The 24877-nt window shown below is 35.3% G+C and overlaps 6 protein-coding genes across 7 annotated transcripts; 5 read left to right on the forward strand and 1 right to left on the reverse strand.

Annotated features, from left to right (window-relative positions):
* Positions 1–493: 493 nt before the first annotated feature.
* On the forward strand, positions 494–5375 carry LOC17876127. 2 transcript variants are annotated; one of them, XM_006282155.2, is made up of 9 exons: positions 494–809; positions 916–3385; positions 3487–3591; positions 3687–3839; positions 3917–4080; positions 4167–4314; positions 4399–4521; positions 4623–4710; positions 4799–5375. In XM_006282155.2, the coding sequence occupies exons 2-9, from the start codon at positions 1148–1150 to the stop codon at positions 4963–4965; spliced, it is 3186 nt and encodes a 1061-aa protein (XP_006282217.1). In that variant the 5' UTR covers positions 494–809; positions 916–1147; the 3' UTR covers positions 4966–5375. The 2 variants fall into 2 exon arrangements, with proteins under 2 accessions (XP_006282217.1, XP_023637204.1); XM_023781436.1 differs by having other exon boundaries at positions 494–715.
* A 6096-nt stretch (positions 5376–11471) lies between these two features.
* On the forward strand, positions 11472–13198 carry LOC17874744 (transcription factor MYB36). Its single transcript, XM_006280716.2, has 3 exons — positions 11472–11670; positions 11836–11965; positions 12309–13198. The coding sequence occupies exons 1-3, from the start codon at positions 11535–11537 to the stop codon at positions 13048–13050; spliced, it is 1008 nt and encodes a 335-aa protein (XP_006280778.1). The 5' UTR covers positions 11472–11534; the 3' UTR covers positions 13051–13198.
* Positions 13199–14238: 1040 nt separating this feature from the next.
* Positions 14239–15331, forward strand: LOC17875579 (pathogenesis-related protein 1). The gene is made up of 2 exons (XM_006281874.2): positions 14239–14516; positions 14612–15331. The coding sequence occupies exons 1-2, from the start codon at positions 14264–14266 to the stop codon at positions 14974–14976; spliced, it is 618 nt and encodes a 205-aa protein (XP_006281936.1). The 5' UTR covers positions 14239–14263; the 3' UTR covers positions 14977–15331.
* A 548-nt stretch (positions 15332–15879) lies between these two features.
* On the reverse strand, positions 15880–18344 carry LOC17876205 (CBL-interacting serine/threonine-protein kinase 21). The gene is made up of 10 exons (XM_006280484.2): positions 18013–18344; positions 17732–17908; positions 17569–17640; positions 17396–17449; positions 17104–17319; positions 16924–17013; positions 16731–16841; positions 16513–16632; positions 16268–16402; positions 15880–16174 (listed from the first exon to the last, which is right to left on the reverse strand). The coding sequence occupies exons 1-10, from the start codon at positions 18241–18243 to the stop codon at positions 16130–16132; spliced, it is 1251 nt and encodes a 416-aa protein (XP_006280546.1). The 5' UTR covers positions 18244–18344; the 3' UTR covers positions 15880–16129.
* Positions 18345–19375: 1031 nt separating this feature from the next.
* On the forward strand, positions 19376–20236 carry LOC17876736. The gene has a single exon (XM_006281027.2). The coding sequence runs from the start codon at positions 19426–19428 to the stop codon at positions 20071–20073; it is 648 nt and encodes a 215-aa protein (XP_006281089.1). The 5' UTR covers positions 19376–19425; the 3' UTR covers positions 20074–20236.
* A 1159-nt stretch (positions 20237–21395) lies between these two features.
* LOC17875547 (xylose isomerase) lies at positions 21396–24560 on the forward strand. The gene is made up of 13 exons (XM_006280334.2): positions 21396–21548; positions 21664–21768; positions 21890–21964; positions 22090–22219; positions 22311–22402; positions 22643–22696; positions 22875–23160; positions 23240–23473; positions 23561–23631; positions 23736–23776; positions 23868–23967; positions 24045–24194; positions 24300–24560. The coding sequence occupies exons 1-13, from the start codon at positions 21489–21491 to the stop codon at positions 24333–24335; spliced, it is 1434 nt and encodes a 477-aa protein (XP_006280396.1). The 5' UTR covers positions 21396–21488; the 3' UTR covers positions 24336–24560.
* The last annotated feature ends 317 nt before the right edge of the window (positions 24561–24877 follow it).

A 24877-nucleotide genomic window follows, 5' to 3' on the forward strand; every position in this document is an offset into this window, starting at 1 on the left:
GATGTCATAAATGTCACCATTTTATTTTTATTTTCCTAGAAAGAATTTTCTAAAAGGTTTTTAATTAATATAATTAGGGAACATCAAAAAAAAAAAAAATTGATGGAGAAACGTTAAAATAATTCCGTTTGTGTTGTTGGGACAAAATAACTCCGTTTATGATGTACTAATTATACTAAGAAGTGATGGTTAGTTAAAGAAAAAATAGAGATATTTAAATGAAGGTGAAGAACACGCGCAGTGGCGGTGAGCACAAGGAATCTGCGACTAAGGAAGAAGCATATGCCCCCGCCAATACAAATACGCCATGCCCTGGGAGAAACAACTATTAAATAAGTAAAATTTAACGAAAAGGAAAATTAAGAAATAGTGAAAAAGCGCCACGTGGATAGCTACCTGGCGGTAGAGAAGCATCGCATCTTCTAGTTCTTCTCTACCCAGAAAACACACACACACACAAATAAAAATAAAAAGTTTGTATTTATATATATATTTTTTTAATTTTTCCATCGTCATCATCATCAAAATCAAAACCAAGAAACCTCTGTCGTCGCCGCTCTTTCTCAATTATTCCTTCATCTAAATCGAAATCTCTTTACTTCTCACAATTTTCCACTCTTAAATCTTTTTCTGGGTTTTCTCATTATTTCCCGATTCAGATTTCGTCTGAGAGTCCATTCATACCCATTAAAGATCAAGAGTGTGGAATCGAGAGGTGCGTAACGTGATTTATTGCTTCCCCTGTTATAAATTACGCATTTTTAAATCGAGGGTTTCTGGAAATTCGTCTTCTTTCTCCGAGATTTTAGGTAATTTGATTGAAATTTTGCATCTTTTTTTTTTTATTTAGTATGTTCATCGAATACTTTGGATTGATGATGTGTGTGTGTACGCATGTCTGTGTTTTATTTCCAGATAAGTGCTGATGCTTTGTGAGGATTCGTCCGCAGCCTTGTAAATGGAGAATCATTTCAACTGTTGTTGTCAGCGAACCACTCCCAAGTTCTTTTGTCATCGTGGTTTTGAGATTTGGTACGAAGCGCACGTTTCTACCGATTTTAATTCCCTGGTGCAATAAGCGAGCTTCGTGATTCAAGAACAGAACGAGGATATAAATTATAATAATCAGATTAGGAGGAGATTCGCTATGAATTCAGGTTCTGTGAACTCATCTTCTGTCACTAGTCCAGTCTCTAGCTTGAACGATGAGCCGCATCGTGTTAAGTTCCTGTGTAGCTTCTTAGGAAGTATATTGCCTCGTCCTCAGGACGGGAAATTGAGGTATGTTGGTGGAGAGACGAGGATCGTGAGTGTGAATAGAGATATTAGGTATGAGGAGTTGATGAGCAAGATGAGAGAGCTTTATGACGGTGCAGCGGTGTTGAAATACCAGCAGCCTGATGAGGATCTTGATGCTTTGGTCTCGGTAGTGAACGATGATGATGTTATCAATATGATGGAGGAATATGATAAGTTAGGTTCAGGAGATGGTTTCACTAGGCTTAGAATCTTTCTGTTTTCGTCTCCTGAGCAGGATGGTTCTTCCCATTATATGGAACGCGATGAACAGAGGGAATCTGAGAGGAGATATGTTGATGCTCTTAATAACTTAATCGAAGGGACAGACTTTAGGAAGCTGCAGCAACATCCTGATTCGCCTCGTTTCAATCTTGATGAGTTTTCGATGATAGAACCGATGTTGAACCAGCTGAGTATTGAGACTGGCGGTGGTAGCCAGAGGGGCAACGAGATACCTATTGGGCAGTATAGTAATCTTCATCAGCTTAGGATTCCTCGTGTGGGTTCGGGGCAGATGCTTGCACCAAGGTATGGTGAAGTAGAAGGTACATGGAGTCCTTACTATTCTCCTCGGCACCATGGACATCATGATCCCAGAACTTTTCAGGAATTTCCATCTTCGCCTTCTTCTGCTCGTTATCGAATGCCATATGGGGAAATTCCTGATAAGGGATTTGATAGAATGCCTGAAGAGTATGTGAGGCCGTCGCAAGCAAGTTATCATCCTTTCTATGAGCACCAGGCCCAGATTCCTGACAGTGTGGTGTGGGTCCCAGCTGGAGCAATGCCACCTGAGAGTAAAGGAGGTTTTCCTGGGAATGTTCTTCATGGTGGTCCAGGTGGCTATGAAGGTGGTAATGTATGCGAGAACTGTCGCGTACCGTATCATAGAAACCATCAGCTTTTGGAGCAGCCTAATGTAGGCAACAACGGATTTCCACCTCATTGTGCACAGTGTCCACCAAACAGGGAAAGTTTCCTGCTTAACACAGACCCGAAGCCTACTCATCACGGAGCTTATCCAAATGAGACTTTCGGACATGAAAGAGGATGGATGGTTCAACAACAGGTGAATCCTAATCCTTCAAGGATTGAGGAAGGAAGGCAACATATTTCTAATGTTGGAAGACCAAACGATCATTACACTCCTGATGGTCCAGGGATGAATTATCCTCTTGGTCACCGAGCTGGACATGAAATTTCCAGTGAAGGGTTTCATGATAAACCACTTGGTGGCATTCCCTTGAATTCGGCCAACCCCTCTGCTGAGGAACGTGGGTTTCATTATGGGAACAATCTCTATCCTCCAGGACCTGAAAGTATCCACTCAGCAGGTCATAGCCATATGCACCCTCAACAAAATATTTGGCAGAACGTTTCAAATCCTATAGCTGGCCCTCCAGCCTTGCCCATGCAAGTGAATGGCACAGCCAATCAGACTGTTATTAGGAATTCGGTAGAAACTGATCCTAGGTATTCTATCGGAGTGGAGAATCAAAGTGTTTTGGTTGGTTCTCCGCAAAGGATTTCTGGCTTTGATAGAATGTCCTCCCCTGGCCAGCCTTACTACTCTAATCCCCATATGCAAGATAGAGTCTTCCCTTTAGATCCGAATTGGGTGCCATCTGAAAACTCGGCGGTACATAACGAATATCTACAGGTGCGTGAGCCTTTGTCTGGGCCATTATTACAGACAAACCTCAATGCTACACCAATTCCGCAGACACCAGTTATGCAGACACCAGAGTGTGTTGAAGTTGTGAGGCCGGTGGAAAGCAAGTTTGCTGAGGGAGTTGAACAATTTAACTATGTTGATACTGGTGTTTCAAACGGTGTTCCGTTCCTAGATAAGCCTCAACCCTTAGCTGAAGGAAAGAAAGATATGGGGAATCTGGTACAAGAGAGTCCTTCTGTTGCTACTCCCGAAGGGGAAGAGCTATCAGTTGAGCGTTTGAGTTTCTTGCCTGAGTTAATTGAATCTGTAAAGAGGGCGGCACTTGAAGGAGCTGCTGAGGTTAAAGCTCATCCAGAAGAAGCCAAAGATCAAGTGAGGCCGGAGTTGGTGGAAAACGAACCAGAGCATATGGTGAGTATTCTAATATGTTAACAAATTATGAGGGCCTTAGGGTGTTTTGCTTTCTTCTGACTTCCCTTTTACAACAACTTTCTGTTTTTTTTCTTTTTCAGAATGCCCAAGACGAACCTGAGATAGATTCTGATAGCGATAACCCAAACAATTTCAAGATTGAACAAACAAAGGCTGAGACTGAAGCTCGATCCAGGGGATTACAGGTTTTTATGCTTAAACCCGTCTTAAAGAATCTTGAAACCAAAAAATTTCTAGTCCTTTTGACTTTGTTATCTTGGTTTTCCCCTTCTTTTTCTAGAGCATAAGAAACGATGATCTGGAGGAGATTCGAGAGCTAGGCCATGGAACATATGGATCTGTTTACCATGGAAAATGGAAAGGCTCAGATGTTGCAATAAAGAGAATAAAAGCCAGTTGCTTTGCAGGCAAACCTTCTGAAAGGGAACGTTTGGTAAAATTTAATTCCTTTATTATCAGTTGAATTTAACGTTTTCATCAAAGTATAATTCTTTGCTTCTGCTGTTGCAGATAGAAGATTTTTGGAAAGAAGCCCTGTTATTGAGCTCATTGCATCACCCAAACGTTGTGTCGTTCTATGGGATAGTACGTGATGGTCCTGATGGTTCTCTAGCAACTGTGGCGGAGTTCATGGTTAATGGATCTTTGAAACAGTTTTTGCAGAAGAAGGATAGGTAAAAAATATTCACATATTCATGCCATATATACTATTTTCCTAGAGGATTCAAATATCTGACATTACATTGGTTGACTCCTCCAGAACTATTGATCGTCGTAAAAGACTCATCATAGCCATGGATACTGCATTCGGGATGGAGTATCTGCATGGAAAGAACATAGTTCATTTCGATTTGAAGTGTGAGAATCTTCTTGTGAACATGAGAGATCCTCAGCGTCCTATATGCAAGGTTACGTTTTTGCGCATCTGATCTCCCATATAACAGAGAATAAACTTATATGTTTCTCATAAATTGGTTTTTTCTTTTTTCCAGATTGGTGATTTGGGGTTATCGAAGGTGAAACAGAAGACTCTAGTTTCAGGAGGTGTTCGTGGGACTTTGCCATGGATGGCACCTGAGCTCTTAAGTGGGAAAAGCAACATGGTCTCTGAAAAGGTAACCAAATATCTGATAGAAACTTGTAGCTTTTGTTCAATCTTCTAATTGGATCGAATATCATAGTCAACTAACGAAGCCTGTGTCTTTTGATTGATTAGATCGATGTTTACTCGTTTGGGATTGTAATGTGGGAATTGCTCACTGGTGAAGAACCCTACGCAGACATGCACTGTGCTTCCATAATTGGTAACTATACCTTTGTCTTTGTATATACTTGTGAATGATAAAAGAGTTAGGAGACTAAGACATGTAGATTGGCGTTTTTTGGTTACAGGAGGTATAGTGAATAACGCATTGCGTCCGAAAATCCCACAGTGGTGTGATCCAGAGTGGAAGGGATTGATGGAAAGTTGCTGGGCATCTGAGCCAACAGAGAGACCATCCTTTACTGAAATATCACAGAAGCTCAGGAATATGGCTGCTGCTATGAATTTAAAATAAATAAATACATGAACTAGAAAAAGAAGAATAAAGATGATGACGAAGAAGACAGAAGAAGAAGATGGTGATGGTGCCATGGTGATCTTGAAGATTGAAAGGCTTCTATCTACTTTGACTTTTTTATAAAAAGTATAGTTAGCCTATTTTTTGGTTACCACTTGGTTTCTGCGGTTGGAACGCCAAAATTAGCGTCTTGTGGGAGAAAGGAAAATGGTGTTTTTATTGGTATATAGTTTTGTTTCATGTTTAAATTAGAGGATTTTGGTTTGATCAAAGCAATGTATTGGTTGCACTTGATGATCATTGAGGTCCCTCTCTCGTTCATTTTTTTTTTGGGGGTTATTAATTTGGTGTTTTGTATATAAGATACGTGGTTAAGAACAGTACGCATTAGATTATTCTTTATTTTATTTTTACTTCTCAAATTAGTACAAGTAAAAGATTTTGATCTATGAAAATAGTTCCTGCTGCGTGAGGATTATAAAGCACATTCGTGTTAGAATTTGGACCAGTTGTTTCGTGTCCGATAAATTACGCTGTGTTTTATAAAAATGCTTGTTATTTCAAGTTGTAAGTTAAAAGTGTGTTTATAAAGATATTGTACATATATCTTCCGTGGCCGCCAGTATAAACAAAACTTGTGGTCAGAGAAGCTAATGTTAACGGCGTCGTCTAGTAGCCAAGAATCCCAAGATTCGAACAAACCCAACTCAGAATTAGACCAAGAAAAATTAGTGTTAGTATAGAGATGAGGTTAGGTAATGGATTAAAGGACATGCTAAGATGGATGGCAACAAAATGTGACAGGACTGCAAACCTTCTCTATATTTCCCCTCTCTAAATAGTTAGTACTTATTAGGTTTGACTTTTAAATAAAATTATTTTGTTTGATTCTTAATTAACTCTTTAAAATCAATTTTAATAAAAGAATTATATTCTTTGTCTATGAACAGAAAAGTCAGCTCCTCGCAAGTGCAAAAGATCTTCTTGGCATATAAAAAAATTAGCAAGTGAAGTAGGAGAAAAATTAAAGCATGACATTATCATCAACTCTCATGTCGTATCTTCCTTGTACACAGAACATCCTTCTAACCAAATTACCAAATTATTTTGTTTATGAGAAAACTATATGACAATATGTTTTGTGCTAATCATTGGACCCATGAACTTAATAAATTTAAAAGTTTCGATAGTAACATAAATAAAGGGTTTTTGTAAGGCCAGGCCAGCTTTTGATCGGAAAACATAATCTATCTTTTATCTAGTTAAAATAAAACTAACAAAAGTTTTTTTTTGAAAACTAAACAGTTACCATGTAATTAGCACTATATATAGTATCTACTAGTATAGTATAAGCTTGAGTATATCATAACTAATGGTTGAAATTTTTGAAAAATGAGTCGTATTAGTAGTAATTTAAGTGTAAGGTCAAGGTACGTGACACCATCAAATACACCAATGTCTTGTCCTCTGCAAACACATAAATGGGTTCATACCTGGACTATTTAGGTATGTTAATTTCATATAGTTGACTTGTCATTGTGTTAGATCATACCTGTACTTATTGTAAATTTGAATTTAGTACCTCGAGATTTCATTTCGTGCTGAATAATACAAAAACGTGTTAAATGTGTAACGCTGTTAACTCTCCGTCGATGTGGATTCCACGTCAGATGACACGTAAATCCATCGCCTGATGACGTGGCAAAACGACGTCGTTTTGGTCGCTTAGATGGTAATTAAAAATATGTTGATAGCAAGGCTCGAACCTCCAACCAATCACTTATATACTAACTACATAACCACTAGGCCATCAACACTTAATCGGTATAAAGGAACAACGCATGAATATATAGTGTTTCGTATTTCTATATAATTAATATATAGTGTTTCCTATTTCTTCTTCATTAATATTAATGATCATTCGACACTAGTGTTTCGTATTTTTATATAGTATTTCGTATATATAGTGAAAAACACTATATATGTTTCGTATTTCTATTTCGTATTTCTTCTTCATTAATATATAGTGTTTCGTATTTCTATATATTAAAACAATATATAGTGTTTCATATTTCTTCTTCATTAATATTAATGATCATTCAACACTAGTGTTTCGTATTAATATATAGTGTTTCGTATTAATATATAGTGTTTTGTATTTCTTCTTCATTAATATATAGTGTTTCGTATTAATATATAGTGTTTTGTATTTCTTCTTCATTAATATATAGTGTTTTTCACTATATATGAAACACTATATATTAATACGAAACACTAGTGTTGAATGATCATTAATATTAATGAAGAAGAAATATGAAACACTATATATTGTTTTAATATATAGAAATACGAAACACTATATATTAATGAAGAAGAAATACGAAATAGAAATACGAAACATATATAGTGTTTTTCACTATATATAGGAAATACTATATAAAAATACGATACACTAGTGTCGAATGATCATTAGTATTAATGAAGAAGAAATAGGAAACACTATATATTAATTATATAGAAATACGAAACACTATATATTAATGCGTTGTTCATTTATACCGATTAAGTGTTGATGGCCTAGCGGTTATGTAGTCAGTATAAAAGTGATTGGTTGGAGGTTCGAGCTTTGATGTTGACATATTTTTAATTACCATCTAAGCGACCAAAACGACGTCGTTTTGCCACGTCATCAAGCGATGGATTTACGTATCATCTGACGTGGAATCCACGTCGACGGAGAGTTAACAGCGTTACACATTTAACACGTTTTTGTATTATTCAGCACGAAATGAAATCTCGAGGTACTAAATTCAAATTTACAATAAGTGCAGGTATGATCTAACACAATGACAAGTCAACTATATGAAATTAACATACCTAGATAGTACAGGTATGAAAAAGCCCATTTTCCACACCTAACATGCGCTAATGACTTTTCCTTCATATATATGGTCAAACTCACACGTACACACTCACACGTGTACTTTTCTGTTTTCTTTTCCCGTGAAATTTATTTGAGTGAATAAAGAGATAGTATGATACTATATTAACTTAATATATCATATGAAACTCATCGAATTTTTTTGTATATCATATGAAATGTTAAGTTACATCTAAAAGTTATGTGTATATTAGTAAAATTTATAAGAGAACAATCACTAATTACAAAGGAAATTATGTACGGTAATGGGTTAGTCAACCCAAGTGACGTGATTATGAGTGATACTTTTCCTTTGATTAGTTTTTGGTTGGTAAAAAGAAAAACATTTTTTATAAGTATAAATTTGGCATACTCAATCTTATCTTGAATTTGTTGGGAAAAAAAATAACAAAGCTTTGTAGAAAAGGAAAGATAAAAAAGGTCTAGTCACAAAAGAAAAAAGGACTTTTATAAGTGAAACTATATTATATATATTTTCTGATCAGAATTTTAACTTCATTTTTGGTTAGGTTTTATACACAATTCACCAAATTTATTATAATTTGTGATTCTAATAGCTATACAAATTCGAGTTATCTATAGCTATTCTCTTATTAATATTTTTCACATAAGACTTCGAAATTAACATTTTAGTTTTTTGAATTTAACATTTTAGTTTTGTTATATACTGTCGTGTGTTTGGACGTCCAGACTCCAGAGATAAAAAAAAATAACATGATACAGAGAAATTTAGGAAACATTGATTTTGTCTTATTACAATGTACTTTTTCATTATTACCATTAACCTTATAATATCTTGATTCTAATTAATCTGGCTCTACATTTGAATTTGGGATATATAGCCTGATCAAGTATCTAATCTTGTCCGTTAAAAAACATGATATATTTATATAACTCATAAAATGTTAATTCTAGTATTCGGCTATTAGCAATGATTTTGTGGAAAATCTCGGGGATATGAGTATCTGACGATATACTGAATAAAGAATATTAGCTGGGAAATTAATCAAACAACATTGATTAATTATTAATCGAAGCTACCTATCTAAGCTTATCCTCTCGTATGACATTTAAAAAAAAAAAATTTAAAAATCACACACACTATACAAATATACATATGTAATATGTTTAACCACTAACAGCTCGATCATAATGTCTTAAAATTGGGATTTGTCAAATGCATCGATTCTAGGGTTTTGAAAAAAGACAACAAGAAACATTTGCGTTACTTTTTTTTTTTTAAAGCTCTGAATTTCCTGTTGTCTTCAATCTTTGTTTTATTTTATTATTCTAAAGCATATCATTTTTTAAATATTGTAGGGTTATTAAATTATACAGAATATTAGTTTTTCTCCTTTTTGAAATTTTGATGGTTTCCTCTTGTTATTTTGTTACCTAGTTGTGGTTCCTTATCTCACTTGATTATTTTAAACTAACTAATTAAAAAAATATTTTATTTTGTTGTATATGCATTAATGTTTTGTAAAGACATATTTGTGATAAATCAAGATCAATTAGTCTAAGTTGTCTGGTTGTTCAGATCAATTATTGTATTAAAGCTTCTCCTTTTATATTAAAATACAGTCTTCCCACCAATCAATTTAATTTCCACAATTAGATCGATGTCCTTGGTAGCATTAATATATACTCGAAACTGATTTAATTGTTTTTAAAGAACAAAGGTTCGTATATATAAGGATTCAGAAAATCAAATTTAATTTGAAATACCGAATCGGCTAATTAATCCTATAAAATTGTTCAAGATCATAATTATAATTTACACTTATGTATCATGTACCGTTGGTTATTATTGATACAAACTTACTTTTTTTTTGTTTTTGAATAAATACAAACTTACTTTAAAACGTAACTCTTGCAAGGTTGGAAAAGCCATAGGTACCCTTTTTTAACTAATGATTGTTGACCTGATTCATGCAAAGCAATTTGTTAGATAATGTAATTAATACTTTTACGATCATTTGTAAAAGTAGAAGAAAAAAAAATCGAGATTAATCATGATAGTTTGGTTGATAAGAATGTATTTTAAACAAAAGTGTAAAATCTTACGATTATATTAATGTCAAACTTGCATGCATGGCGATAATGCAAAGTAATCTATTCAAAATTTGGGATGTCCACAGAGAAAATGTCCACAGAGAAATCAAATATGATACAAAAGAAATGATAAACCTCGGATATGATTTTACGATCATTACAGAGAAATGAAATATGATACAAAAGAAATATGATACAAAAGAAATGATAAATGATTGATAAGGTAGCTAGCCGATTAATTACAGTTCTAAATATCCACAGATCATTTCTAATACTTTCATAGAACTCTATTCAAATTTCTTCTAAGTTGAAAATGCAACCACTGCGCGTAGACTATATGATATCAAATATCTATATGTGTATATTTTTTATGTAAAAGAAACTACTATAAGTCAAAGAACCAAGAGTTTCTAGAACAACAATGAGATACAAATTTTTTTTTTTTTTTTAAACAGCCTAGACTTGGAAATTGATGCTTACTTTGAGATGAAGTCAAACTTATTTTACAATGAGTCATAGATAACTGTTTATCTGTGGTCTTCTCGATATCGACGTTTATCCTTACAGCACACGCTTTTTCATATATATCATCGATTAATTTCTTAGAAGCTTCTTCTTAATTCTAAGTTCTAACTAACTGCATGCACTTTCTATAGTTTTGGACTTAATGTCTGAACTCTGAACAAAGCTGTTCTTTTATGGTTCTCGAGTCTCGACTATATGTTTGGATTGAAATATGGAAATTATACTAAAATTATATGGAACCTACAATACTAAAGTCGATATTAGTTGAAGTAATTTTGTTAACACAATGTTATATATATTATATATAGTTGAAGTTTCCTTTGGCCATTATAAATTCATCTTGGTTTTTTACCCAAAATTTCTATCATATATTTAAGAAAGTCTGAAAGTTAAGAAAGTCAGAATATTGTATATACCTTTTTGCTTGTTTCAATAGAAATTCACTTATCCAGACAAATGTTTTATAAATTTCAGCAAATGATCCAAATTCAAGAAGTACATCAGAAATTAAAATAACCAATGACATTTGATTGGCTGTAGAGAGAACATTTCAACCCAAGTCACGACAAATCGAGATGATGGTTTGTTTCCTGCCCTTTAATTTGACCTATTAGTTAAATAGAATATATAAAGTGATAATGCGATTGGGCGATTTTTTCACGCAAGTGTTTCTTTACGTTAATGATTATTAAAACTAAGACAGCTTTTTACCTTTTCAAAATGAATAGTATAATATATTTAAAAAGTTTAGAAAACTAATCCAAAATGCAGAAAAAGCAAAAACCCTAGTTAGAAAAATATACAATTAGGGTTGAAGTTGAATTATGAGGAAGACATTAAAACGCGGAGAGGACTTCATAAAGTTTATATAATAATTATACATTTTTCCGTTATAATAATCATCAACTAATATCCTCTTTCTTCTCGTCTTTATAAACCATCCCTTCTAAGCATTAGATCATTTCATCATCACATCAATCATATCAACACTTCGAAGAAGAACACCAACGACAAGATCAAGAAAAGACAACAGATTTGTAAGAAAATGGGAAGAGCTCCATGCTGTGACAAGGCAAACGTGAAGAAAGGGCCATGGTCGCCGGAGGAAGATGTGAAGCTCAAGGATTACATCGACAAATATGGCACTGGAGGCAACTGGATCGCACTGCCTCAGAAGATTGGTAAGTAACAGTTCTACTTTTGTTTTAATTATAATCCCGTAAGGCCATAAACTAATTCCACATAGTGTATTAAAAGATACATGTTAACCTCTCTCTTCATTTTTTGGGTTTAGATTGATTAGATAAAGTTTTGTTCTGATTTTGAGATTTGTATAAATTATATAGGTTTGAAGAGATGTGGTAAGAGTTGCAGACTGAGATGGCTTAATTACTTAAGACCAAACATCAAACATGGTGGTTTTTCTGAGGAAGAAGATAGTATCATCTTGAGTCTATACATTAGCATTGGAAGCCGGTAAGTGATCTATCTCTCTTGATCTCTACTAAATAAGTAAATTAACACATAGAAATTATTATTCTTGTATTTTAGAGGTAATTATTCCTATAGAAATTCAAAATTGAGATTCTTGTCTTTTTACCTTTTGTCTATGAATCTTGTGCTGAAACACATGCAAGCCCATCTTTCTTCAAACCATGGTATCTCTCATAGAATTTAGGGTTTATATTGTCTCTTTCTTCTTGTTTTGGTGTCTTTGTAAGAACCTTTATACATTTATACCTATGAAACGTGTGATTTCTGATATAAGGGCTTTCTAATAAACTTTCCTATAATCTTAACATTCATGTGATATATGCAGGTGGTCCATAATTGCAGCTCAGCTTCCTGGAAGGACTGACAACGATATCAAGAATTATTGGAACACAAAACTGAAGAAGAAACTTCTTGGAAGACAGAAACAAATGAATCGTCAAGACTCCATGTCCGATTCCACTGAAAACAATGTCACCAACAACAACAACAAGAGTCCTCAGAATCTGAGCAATTCAGCACTCGAGAGGCTCCAGCTTCACATGCAGCTTCAGAATCTACAGAACCCTTTCTCTAGTTTCTACAACAACCCTATCTTGTGGCCCAAGCTTCATCCATTGTTGCAGAGTACCACAACTACTCCTAATCAAAACTCTAAGCTTGCATCCCAAGAAAGCTTCCACCCCATAGGACTTAACGTTGATCATCATGAGAACAGCGATATCAAGCTATCTGAGATGAACAATGGAGTCTCTCCTCTCTATTCGGAGAACGTAGAGCAATCCCTAAACCCTGCTCACGACTTTCAACCTAATTTCGGGTTTTCGCAGGACCTTCGATTAGATAACCATAACATGGAGCTTATGAACAGAGGTGGTTCTAAAGAACTGTTTCAAGTTGGGAACGAGTTCGAGCTAACGAACGGTTCGAGTTGGTGGTCAGAGGAAGTGGAGCTAGAGAGGAAAACGACGTCGTCGAGTTCTTGGGGATCAGCTTCTGTTCTTGATCAGACGACTGAAGGAATGGTCATGCTCCAAGATTACGCGCAGATGAGCTACCACAGTGTGTAATAATCTATATCATGCATATATGTGTAAAACTATATATAGGGATGCATTATTGATTATATATTGTATTATTACTTACAGTCATAAAAGCTTATATAGCATGTTCATGAGTTTTTCATAATATCTTTAAAAATGTAACGAGTTGTGGATAATAATGTAAATCGTTAATTCTACTTGCTTTTGTTTCATAAGGGCATCCTTATTGGGGGTATCTTAGCCTCCTAAGATACCCCCAATGGGGATGGTCTAAGATATTTCTAGTTTTCTACTACGAAACAGTCTACATGGGTTTAAAAATTTTCAAAAGTGTGGGATGCTTAATCGCCTTTTAATGGACTCGAGGAAAATGGGCTTGAACGTTTTTTTATTTCTAAAGGCCCATCAAAAGACGCGACTCATTGAAAGTGACGTGGCATGACAAAGACAAGCAAGCAAGCGAAGTAAACTAAAAAATTCCCTCAACTAGAAAGTAAAATAGTTTTGTTAGATTGACCAAAATAATAAAAGACAACAGCCATTACATAAAATGTTAATTAAGGGAACATTTATAGGTCGGCTAGATTTTAATAGTATTCAGTAATCTCGTATCTGTTATCCGATAATTTCTGATTTAGATCCATGTAAAACTAATATAATTTGATCAATTCTATCCCCAATAAATTAAATCATGGACGATCACTGGCCTTGTCCTTGTGACACTTGATATTAAGAAACCAATTGAAGTATCATTCAACGCCAATTGATAGATACATTTTCTGATTTTCATATCACTCTTAAGATTTTAATTTAATTTCATCACAACAACTTCTTTAATATGTCTTTTGTATTAAAAATACAAATAAAATAGAAAACTTCTTATATGCATGCATGTGAGATAATCACTTAATCAACTATACAAATAAGCTGAAAAAACAAAAAATAAGGTGCAAAAATAAAAGAGTTAACCAAGAAATTAATATACATGATGTATAAGACAAAAAATTATATAAAAATCCTAATTGACATATTAATTAACCATAAAACCGTTTAACTAAAGAGAGACATAAAAGAGTGGTAACCATAATCGAACATGGAAGCCACATTGTAGTTGACATCCCTTAAAGGTCCAAATTCATTAATCAATTCATCAAAATTCATAACTTATAAATAAACCACTCACCAAAGTCATTTCTCTTCACCACCCACAAAGCCATCTTTCATAGTCCACACCGCAAAGATGGCGACCGCTTCATCGACGACCCTAGTCATTGTCTTCACAATTTCCCTTCTCTTGGTCGGTTTCCAAGAGGTCCATGCAGACTATTACCGTCCAAGGCCACCAGTTACACCTACCCCTTATGTCCCTACGCCACGGCTCCCACTCCCGAGCCCCAAGCCTGTTTATCGGCCACCTACTACCCCAAGGCTACCCGTTGGCTCAATCGCTAGATTGTTTCTTGACCCACATAACGCTATTCGGTCCAGACTAGGTACCTTATTAGTCGATGGATCAATTCCACTACCATTTCTTTTTAATTCTATATATAGCTATTGATTTGGTGAAATGAATCTCATTCTCTATCAGGGTTGTCTCCATTGGTCTGGGACGGCAAGTTAGCGAGCTACGCGACATGGTGGGCGAACCAAAGGCGTTATGACTGCTCATTGTCCCACTCCACGGGACCATACGGTGAGAACCTGTTTTGGGGAAGTGGCTCGGACTGGACACCAGGTTTTGCGGTGCAGTCATGGGTCGTTGAAGGAAGGTCCTACGACCACAACACAAACTCGTGTGACGGAAGTGGAATGTGTGGTCACTACACTCAGATGGTGTGGCGTGACACCAAAAGGCTTGGGTGCGCGCGTGTGGTGTGTGAGAATGGTGCAGGAGTTTTCATCACTTGTAACTACGACCCACCGGGTAACTACGTTGGAGAGAAGCCTTACTAAAAAGGACATCAAACACTCTTAAAAAAAAAGGGGTTGTCTTTCTACTTGATTTCAATTAATTTCTTAATATTTCCACTTTCCAATATCTTCGTAAATTGAACTTTTCGACAGATATCTAATTTGTATGGATCATCGTTATGTTTTTTTTTTTGGTAACAAAAAAATTGTTCTTGTCGTACGTTGCATTTTGGTGAGTGGGAGTCAAGTTGCGTTTTGGTATTTGGTTCACAGTTGTTTTGTGTTTGTGTGTGACCAAGCTTTACTAATTTCTTTTGTGTTCTAAAAGATTCATCATATATGGGGTCACTATGTCTTAACATATGAATATGACTTCGTTGATGTGTTGTTGGAGTTACATCAATTTTCGAAATTTGAAGTGTGACCCATGAAGACATTAAAAACACTTACATTATCAGTGTAAAAACATCTAGCAAAAAAACAAGCTCTCTACGTTCATTGTTTTTTTTCCTTATTCGAGCTTTATGGGCATTCATATCCACATGCCAATATATATTTGAAATTCACATATATAAGACAACTCACAAAAATATTATATGATTGGTGCAAAACCTCTATAAATAGAGAGACTAAAAAAAGGTGTCAGAAGCTTAGAAAAAAAAAAAGGAGCCACCGGCGGAGTGTGAGCGGCCGCCTACTACGGCGGCAATGTTTAAACGGAAAAGCCCGAAGTGTTTCTCTATCTTGTCAATAAGATTGCGTCTCCATGTCTGTGTGCTTCATATTACATGATCTCTGATCTCTCACTCTATGCATGTGTCTCTGTTTCTTACTAGCTATGCGTGTGATGTTTGAGATTTGTCATATGAAGTAAAAATGTGTGTTGTGTGTTTCACATAAGTCAACGAACGAGCACTCACACATGTCTGTCAATCTACCCATCAATTGAAAAGAAAAAACTTGTTCTGCTTTATATCTATTTTGTAATCAAGTTTGTAATTTAACAATTTGCTTAGGAAACAATCCATCATTTTACACCCTGATTTAAAGAGCCCTTTGGGATCACCAAGACATGCATTATTCTTTCGATCTCATCTCCTTATTGTATTCTTTTCACTATAACTCAAATCTGCAAAGATATGCTTTATTTGCTTCCTCTGTTCATCACTTTACTTTGAGAATCTGTGGCTCTCTCTTAGCTTACTTCCGCTGTAAGCAAGCTTGATAAGCTCTGGCAAAACTGTCATGTTACAAAAGCCAATCTCATATCATCAGATGAGTCTTTTCAAATATATTTCTTAGATGGGTTTAGTAACTATTTTTTTCAGCTTACCTCCATGTAGAGTCTTAACTCGCCTGCAGATTTTGATATTTCTATAACACAATGGCTTGGAGTCACTTCGATCACCTCTGCTGATAATAAGTCATAAGAAGATCTTGATCTTATCTCTTTTGGCTGAATCTTAACCTGGTAATTAAACAACAACAACAAAAGACAGATGCATTTGTAAGATCTTTAACTAGTCTTAAGGAATGATCTGTAGAAGAATCTGCAACAACTAAATTACAGTTCTTTACCTTATAGTGCTTTATTCTTTCAACTGATAAACTGACATCAGTTGCCGCAGCTTCTATCTTCTTGATTGTTTCTTGTGCTGTGTTCTTGGACCCAATTCTTGTTTTATATCTCTTATCATCCTGAAGACATAACAATCAAGAATCTCTTCAATCTTTAACTCTCTTTGTTTGTTAGGTGAGTTTGAAGATTTAAGTAAAAATAGTTTCAAGTCTCTTACATTTTCTTCAAAGAGACCTGACAAATCTAGATCACTAGACATTGCTATTATCTGAAAAGCATTTATGAAATTTGAAGATGCGGTCGCTGCATTTATCTCCGCTACATTATCCTGCACGATCCATTTCAAATAAGTTACAACTTTGACTCAAAAGCTATTAACGTTTTCAGACATCTAGTGGAATCAAACTTGCCTTGATTGAGTCTGAGACTTGATAATAAGCTGGTGTATAACCAATCTTGAACCAAGAATCGTGAATGATTATCTCAGCTAATGTTATACGCTGCATCCAAATGTTTTTACTCAGTTTTGGATTCAAAGATTGACAATGAAGAATGTCTATGTAATATGCAGATTCTTTCTTATTACATACGCTTAGAGGATTTGGGTCAAGAATGTTAAAGATTAGTCTCTTCTGCTCTCCAGTGAACTCAGGTGGGAACGTGTAGTCTGCTCTGAGTATCTTCTTATACAAAATCGGAAGCGTATGATCATCGAACGGTGGATAACCAGCAAGCAATTCAAATAGAATCACTCCACAAGACCATACATCCACTGCTGCTCCTGAGTAGCCTTTGTTCATTATCAGCTGTTTAATTCATTAACAAAATCAGCTTCTGCAGAGATTTTGAAACATTATGAGAAGTAATTATTGGTAATGTTACCTCTGGTGCTATATAACATGGAGAGCCACAAGCTGTAGAGAGCATATCCCCTGACTGTGAATAAGTACACAAACCATAATTCTTGATTAGAATTTGATTGTTTCAAACCCAAATCATTGGATTAGTAAACAGAAACTTATTATAGATATATGATTAGAATTAGAAAGTGTTACTTTAGGAACTGCACTTAATCCAAAGTCAGAAACTTTGAGATTACCCTTTGAATCTAATAACAAGTTTTGTGGCTGCAAAAAGCAAAAACCAAATCAAATTAGCCACAAAATCAATTAGAAAAACGAGGAAAAACAGAGAGAAAGAGAGAGTTTGTTCTCTGACCTTAAGATCTCTGTGATAAACTCCTCTGTTATGACAATAATCAACAGCGTCAATCAACTGTTGGAAAAGCTTCCTGGCATCTGATTCTTTCATCTTTCGTCTATCAAGTCTGTCTGAAAGCTGACCACCTGCAACGTATTCCATAACAATACAGATCTTTGTCTTGGTCCCAATCACCTGTGAAGTTTCAAAATTTTACTCAGAATCTATATAACAAGTATAAGAAAAGGAGAAAAAGTTGAATCATTTGAGGTTTGAGGAGACAGAGAGAGACACAAAACCTCGTGTATCTGTACGATGTTGGGATGGTTAAGAAGCTTCATCGTGCGAATCTCCCTCTTGACTTGAGACTCGAGACCCTTTTGAATAACGAGAGCCTTGTCGATGATCTTGACAGCAACGTAAGTACCATTGGTCGTGTCGTAACCAAGTTTCACTTTCGCAAAATTCCCTTCCCCGATTGTTCTACCAATTTCATACTTACCGATCTTCTTAGTCCCAAACAAACCCATCTCTCAGACACAACACAACTGAGAGAGAGAGAGAGAAGAAAGAAGGAAGATGGTTTACGAAAGTTTGAAGGGACGAGTTAAATGTAATGATAGGGGAACTCAACTAAAATAAGAGTATTGATTCTCTTGTCTTGTGTGGGATCAAGAAATTGACTTTTAGATGATACTGACTGGTTTGAAGTAATCAAAAGAAGATATTATTAGTAAAGAAAGATTGGTGTGTTGTTATTTGACAGATTGGCTCGTGTGTGTGAGTGACTCGTAGCTCGTGAGTCTCGTGGCGTTAGAATGTGTCCTACGTAATCTTCTCAACAACTGATTTTATATATAAACAACGATTTTTGTGTGGAAACATTTCTCAAGTTGGTAGCTTACGTGGATTGGGGTTGGCTGCTGTTGCCTGTTGGCATTATTGTTTTCTTCTTTTTCCACCTTTAAATTTAGAAAACGAAAGAAATAAAAAAAATTTAGGATAATTGTTACTCAATTAATTGGCTGGAAGATATCTATTGTTTTTTTTTTGACAATTATCCTTTTATTTTATTTTCTCCTATTAATAATGTTGAGATATTATCTTTTTCTTTTAGTGTTTTACATTTTTTTTTTATTTTCTGTCACCAAAAGTGTTTTAATCCGTAACGTTTAAAGCAAAACCATTATTTCGAAATCAAACATATCAGGTTTTTCGTTAGGAAAGCCTTTGTCGGTTTTTTACATTTTTTTCCATTTTTTGTGAAGATATTTGTTCACAAGTGCCAAGTGGGATATTTCACTTTGGCTTTTTGCATTTCAAAAAAGATCATTGAAAGTCGAAAAAGTACAACTCTCCAAGATATTTTGTTTTTCTAATGTTCTCTCTCAGCTTGGAGATATTTATTTTTCTTTTTATCTAAATATTTTAACATATTTATGAAAATAAAATATTACTCATTGGGTTTCATAGAAAGTTAAAAAATCACACAGATTTCAAAGGCCCAATATACCGGCCTCGTAATGCCCACTATGTAATCTACCAAAAGAGAGGTCAACATTGCCTCCTCAACAAGGAAAATAAAAAACCTTAAAATGGAAAAATAAATATGGATACTATTAAAATTTGGGAAAACAGGATATCAATTTTTGGGGATTTTGTATATATTGATTGGAATTTTTTCTAAGAGGAGAAACCAAAATCGTTCATCTATGGGGAGTGTGAATTCTGTGGCGGAAGCTAAAACAGAGGAGGACCCTTCGACATATCAGAGAGATGGGGAGCAAACTAAAGCCCTAATCGAAGAAGACCAAGGAGCTAGGGAGGGATCAAAAGACCTAAGTGAAGATCAGATTCAGAAGGATGTGGAAGGATCAAAAACCCTAATTGAAGATTTGAATGTGACAGAGGAAGGAGAAGATGAAGAGTGTGGATTGTGCAAGTACATAAAGGGAGGTGAGTGCAAGGATGCATTCATTGAATTGGAGAGATGTTGGGATGAAGCAAAGAAGAATGATGAAGACGAGACTAGTAAATGTAAGGAGGCCAGGCTCATGTTCAAGGCATGTAAGAATGATAACCCTGTATACTATGAGCCCATTCTTGCTCTTGAGGCTAGAGTGATGGCTAAGATGTTGAGCGAGTTGTTGTACGAGGAAAAGAAGGCTATTATGGCTGGTGAAGCTGCAGTCATTGAGAGGACGTTAAGCGGGTTGAAAGAAGACGATGCTGAGCCTATTACAATTCTCCCTGCTGAGGCTGCAGCCATTGGGAAGGCTTTTAGCGACTTGGAAGCTCGAAAGAAGAAGGAGAAGGAAGCAGAAAGATCCAAGGGAAACGAGAGTGATCATCAGAATTAGAATTAGGTAAGCTTTTATGAGCAAATTGAGACTCAAATTAATCATTGTCTAAATGAATATACTGATTTTTATTTGTCTAAACCCTTCATTTTATTTTTGTAAGGTTGACTTCTTAGTTCTTACTACAACAGGGTTGGTTATGCAGTTTGATGCATCTGTTGAATTCTGTTATGATCACTTTCTTATGCGAAAAAGTAGTTAATCTGGTAGAGTTCTCGTAGTAGTCCACGGATGATCTGACAATAGCATTGTTTGTTTGTGCATATCTTGCCCGGAAAGTTGAAATCCATAACATCAACACATAACATTAGATAAGTTTGGATTTAAAGTTGTACACCATTCTTGAATCTTGATGACGAGAGTAAACAACCTGCGTTGACATTATTAATGATGGTCTTGTGTAAAATGTGAATCAGCTATAATTAAGCAAAGACGATTCAAGAAACTAAACCCTCCTATATCTTCTCTAACTATTTGATTGTATGAATCAAATAAATAGGATACTTTACACACTTTCTGAAAAGCAACTAAAAAGATGGCAAAGAAAAATACAGAGACTCGCAGAGCACTATTTTTTTTTTTTTGTCGTCAGCAGAGCACTATATGAGGGAACATATGAAAAAAAAAAAAAAAACAAAGAGCAACTTCTGAGGGAAAAAGGCTTACGAGCCCAGACGGCCCAATATAAGAAGCCTTTTGTTAATTTCCAACCCACTAATGCAATTAAACGTAAATATATATTTATTTTCTTAGTCAGATTTCAATATTCATTTAATGTGCTCGGTTGCTTCACGGACACAGTGAGACGTATTATATAGATACTCATTTCACGGGTGAGATCATTCTTTGGATCCTTTTTCCCAATGAATAAAAAAAAAAGACTTGTACAGTAGATAACAATATTGGAAAAAGAAAAGTTGTTTGTGGGAACTGATAAAAGAAAAACTCAGCAAAACGTGATTTAATTTGGACACAAAATAGTATTACAAGAGTAACACTTTTTTTTTTTTTTTTTTTGGACAAATACAAGAGTAACACTTATCTATAATATTTTCCCCTAAATATAGAATAGGATCAATGCTGAGTCAGAAACGTGATATACGCTATAACGTTGTTTCCGGATAAAGACTGAACGTACGATTTTATTTAGCTTTTAACTCCCCGATGATATCACAACCGTCGATTTCATTTTATGGTAAGGGGCAAAATTGTAAAACAGCAGAAAAAAACAAACGAGTGCTTACGTCATGTCATTATCTGACTGATTCTTAATCATCATCATCATCACTTACTAAATCTTAAAAATTAATCCGTTTATCCAAATTCTAAAAGCTGAGTTTTTAGTATTTAGCTTCTCACTTGCGATCGCGATAAGAAGTGGGTTTTATCATCGTTTCAAGGTTTGGTGAAAAAATATGAAGAAAGTTGAGTTTTTTATGCTCCTTCTCTGCTTAATCGCTGCCTCGTTTCTAGTGGTAAGACTTGATAATCACAAGCTTGATCCTTTTTTCTTTGTTTTTCTCTTTATGATCATTTTGAAATGTAATCTGAGACTAAAGTTTTGATCTTGATTGGTTTGTGTGTGTGAAGTGTGCTGATCCACCAACATGTCCTGCGGATTTGGATGGCAAGTGTAGTGATTCTGATGATTGGAAAGGAGACTTCTTCCCTGAAATCCCCAATATTAAGTATGAGGTAACACAATAATACTCCATAAGCTGTAAAATGTTTATGTTCTATTGATTCGATTTGGAAATTTTAGTGGTATGTGTTTGCATGTGTAGATGAATTTGATTGCTTTATGATTTTTTTTCAGGGACCTTCGAGTAAGAATCCACTTGCTTACAGGTGGTATAACGCTGAAGAAGAGATTCTTGGGAAGAAAATGAAGGTACTTTTGTTTTTTTTTTTCTTACAACAGTTTGATTTTGCTTGTGTTTTTATGGATTTGAGGAAATGGGAGAGATGTTTTTTTTATTGATGTTTGTTTGTATGTTCTCTTGAACTGTTGAGCAGGATTGGTTTAGATTCAGTGTTGCGTTTTGGCATACGTTCCGTGGGACTGGAGGTGATCCATTTGGTGCGGCGACAAAGTACTGGCCTTGGGAAGATGGTACTAACTCTGTGTCTATGGCTAAGAGAAGAAGTAAGTCAAGATTGGTTTTAATGTTGTTACTCGTTTCTCTTCAATTGGGAGTTACTACTGTGAGTGACTTTGTGGTTTTTGTTTAATGCAGTGAGAGCTAACTTTGAGTTCTTGAAGAAACTTGGAGTTGATTGGTGGTGTTTCCATGACAGAGACATAGCACCTGATGGCAATACACTTGAGGTAATTCCAGCTTCTGGTTCACTTAGTACTATATATGCATTACATTGTGCAAATGAAACTACAGTGGACTTTATTGCTTTGTGTGAAAGACTGTATATAATTTCTTGGACCTTGTAATTCTTTTGCAGCTTGCTTTTTCTTTTGGTACTTGATTACTTTCTGTTGCTCTTGTTGACCTATTAACTTGTTTCAGTCATTTAGAAAGCGCCTATAACCTATTTATACTTTTTGTATCTGCAGGAATCTAACAAAAACCTGGATGAAGTTATCGAACTCGCAAAAGAACTCCAAAAGGTGAATTCAGTTGGCTAGTATTCCATTTCTTGTAACGGATTGGATTTAGGAAGATAGCTTTTGTAGTTAATATAACCTCTGTCCCAGGCTCATGTATGTCATTACACAATTGGAATTCTTAATTCATATGAAATTCTATCTTGTTGCTTCAATATCTTAGTTTTCTCTTCAAATGCAGGGAAGCAAGATCCGTCCATTGTGGGGTACAGCTCAGCTTTTCTTGCATCCTCGTTACATGCACGGAGGAGCAACCAGCTCTGAGGTTGGAGTATATGCTTACGCTGCTGCTCAAGTGAAGAAGGCAATGGAGGTGACACATTACTTGGGCGGTGAAAACTACGTTTTCTGGGGTGGCCGTGAAGGTTATCAGACACTCTTGAACACTGACATGGGAAGAGAGCTTGATCATCTAGCCAGGTTCTTTGAAGCTGCTGTTGCTTACAAGAAGAAGATTGGATTCAAAGGTAAGTCTTCTTCTTCTTCTTCTTCTGTCATCAGTCGTATGTGAGTTATTGCAATATACATTAATTTAATTTTCATCAGGTACGCTTTTAATCGAGCCCAAGCCTCAAGAACCCACCAAGCACCAGTATGACTGGGATGCTGCAACAGCTGCCAATTTCCTAAGGAAATACGGTCTTATTGATGAGTTCAAACTCAACATTGAGTGTAACCATGCCACGCTTTCTGGTCACACCTGTCATCATGAGCTTGAAACTGCAAGACTCAATGGTTTACTTGGGAACATTGATGCAAACACTGGCGATGCTCAAACTGGTAACTTTTTAATTTAAGCTCTCTTGATAAGTATCATCTCTTACCTGCATTCTGATGATTGAAAAATGTTTCACCTTGTCTCAACAGGATGGGATACAGATCAGTTTCTTACAGATGTTGGAGAAGCAACCATGGTTATGATGAGTGTAATCAGAAATGTATGTAATACAAAACGCGCTATTTTTGGGAATCCCATTGTAATTTTTTGAATGGAAGCTCATAATAGACTAATTTGTTCATGTGATTTCTCATAATAAAATAGGGTGGCATTGCGCCAGGAGGCTTCAACTTCGACGCCAAACTGTAAGAGCGGTTCTTGATTCCTAAAGTTTTGCTTTTTCATAACATATTTAAACCCGAGAACAGAGTTTTAAATGTTTGATTGATTAAACAGGCGAAGAGAGAGTACAGATGTTGAAGATTTGTTCATTGCTCATATTAGTGGAATGGATACAATGGGTCGTGGATTGAGAAATGCAGCCAAAATCTTGGAGGTTAGTAAGAGATAAGTTTCTTAAAGAATCAAAGAGTGTAGCATCATAGATTAACTTGGTTGGTGTGTTTGGTAAAGGAGGGAAGTCTAAACGAATTGGTACGCAAGAGATATGCAAGTTGGGACTCTGAGATTGGGAAGCAAATAGAAGAAGGAAAAGCTGATTTCGAGTATCTTGAGAAGAAGGCTAAAGAGATTGGAGAACCAAAGGTTCCTTCTGCTAAACAGGTACAAGTTTCTTACAACAACAACACATAATTACTGGCTTTGTTTCGTTAAAACACACACACACACAAACTTATAATGATATCTTCTGAAACACAAAAACTGCAGGAGCTCGCTGAGATGATCTTCCAATCAGCTATGTAGGAAGCAGAAGAAGAAGACTAAGAGAGCTTTCTATGTTTATTAAAAAAAAGATCGTCTTCTTAGTTCTCTCCTCATCTTTGAGAAGTGTCAGTTATTATTTCAGTTGATGTAATCTATGTTTTCACGCTCTTTATTACAAATTGAATAAGAAAAACCTATAAGAAAAACCTTTGTTTAGGCCTTACTTGATTACGTGACAAAAAACAAAGCCTGAGTAGTTCCATTTTGCTTTTTATATAAATATTTGGGAATGAATATACTACTTGAATACACAAAAACTCTTTGATAAGTTTAAGGTAACAAAGGTTGGAAAATAGTAAGGAAACGTTGAGTATCATCTTACTTGATTCTGTAATTGCTATGACATAGTTACGATGATAGACGACTTTGTTAATTTCTTATATGCGACGACCGTGATGTCCAATAACAAACACATTATACAAAAATCGAGTCTTTTTGTCGTCACATGTATGATGCTGAACCTATCCGTCGATGTTTCTAGAAATTTTCCTTCTTTGTTATTGACGAATTATGAATATAAA

The sequence above is a fragment of the Capsella rubella genome, unplaced genomic scaffold, assembly GCF_000375325.1.
Source record: "Capsella rubella cultivar Monte Gargano unplaced genomic scaffold, Caprub1_0 scaffold_8, whole genome shotgun sequence".
NCBI classification, from domain to species: domain Eukaryota; kingdom Viridiplantae; phylum Streptophyta; class Magnoliopsida; order Brassicales; family Brassicaceae; genus Capsella; species Capsella rubella.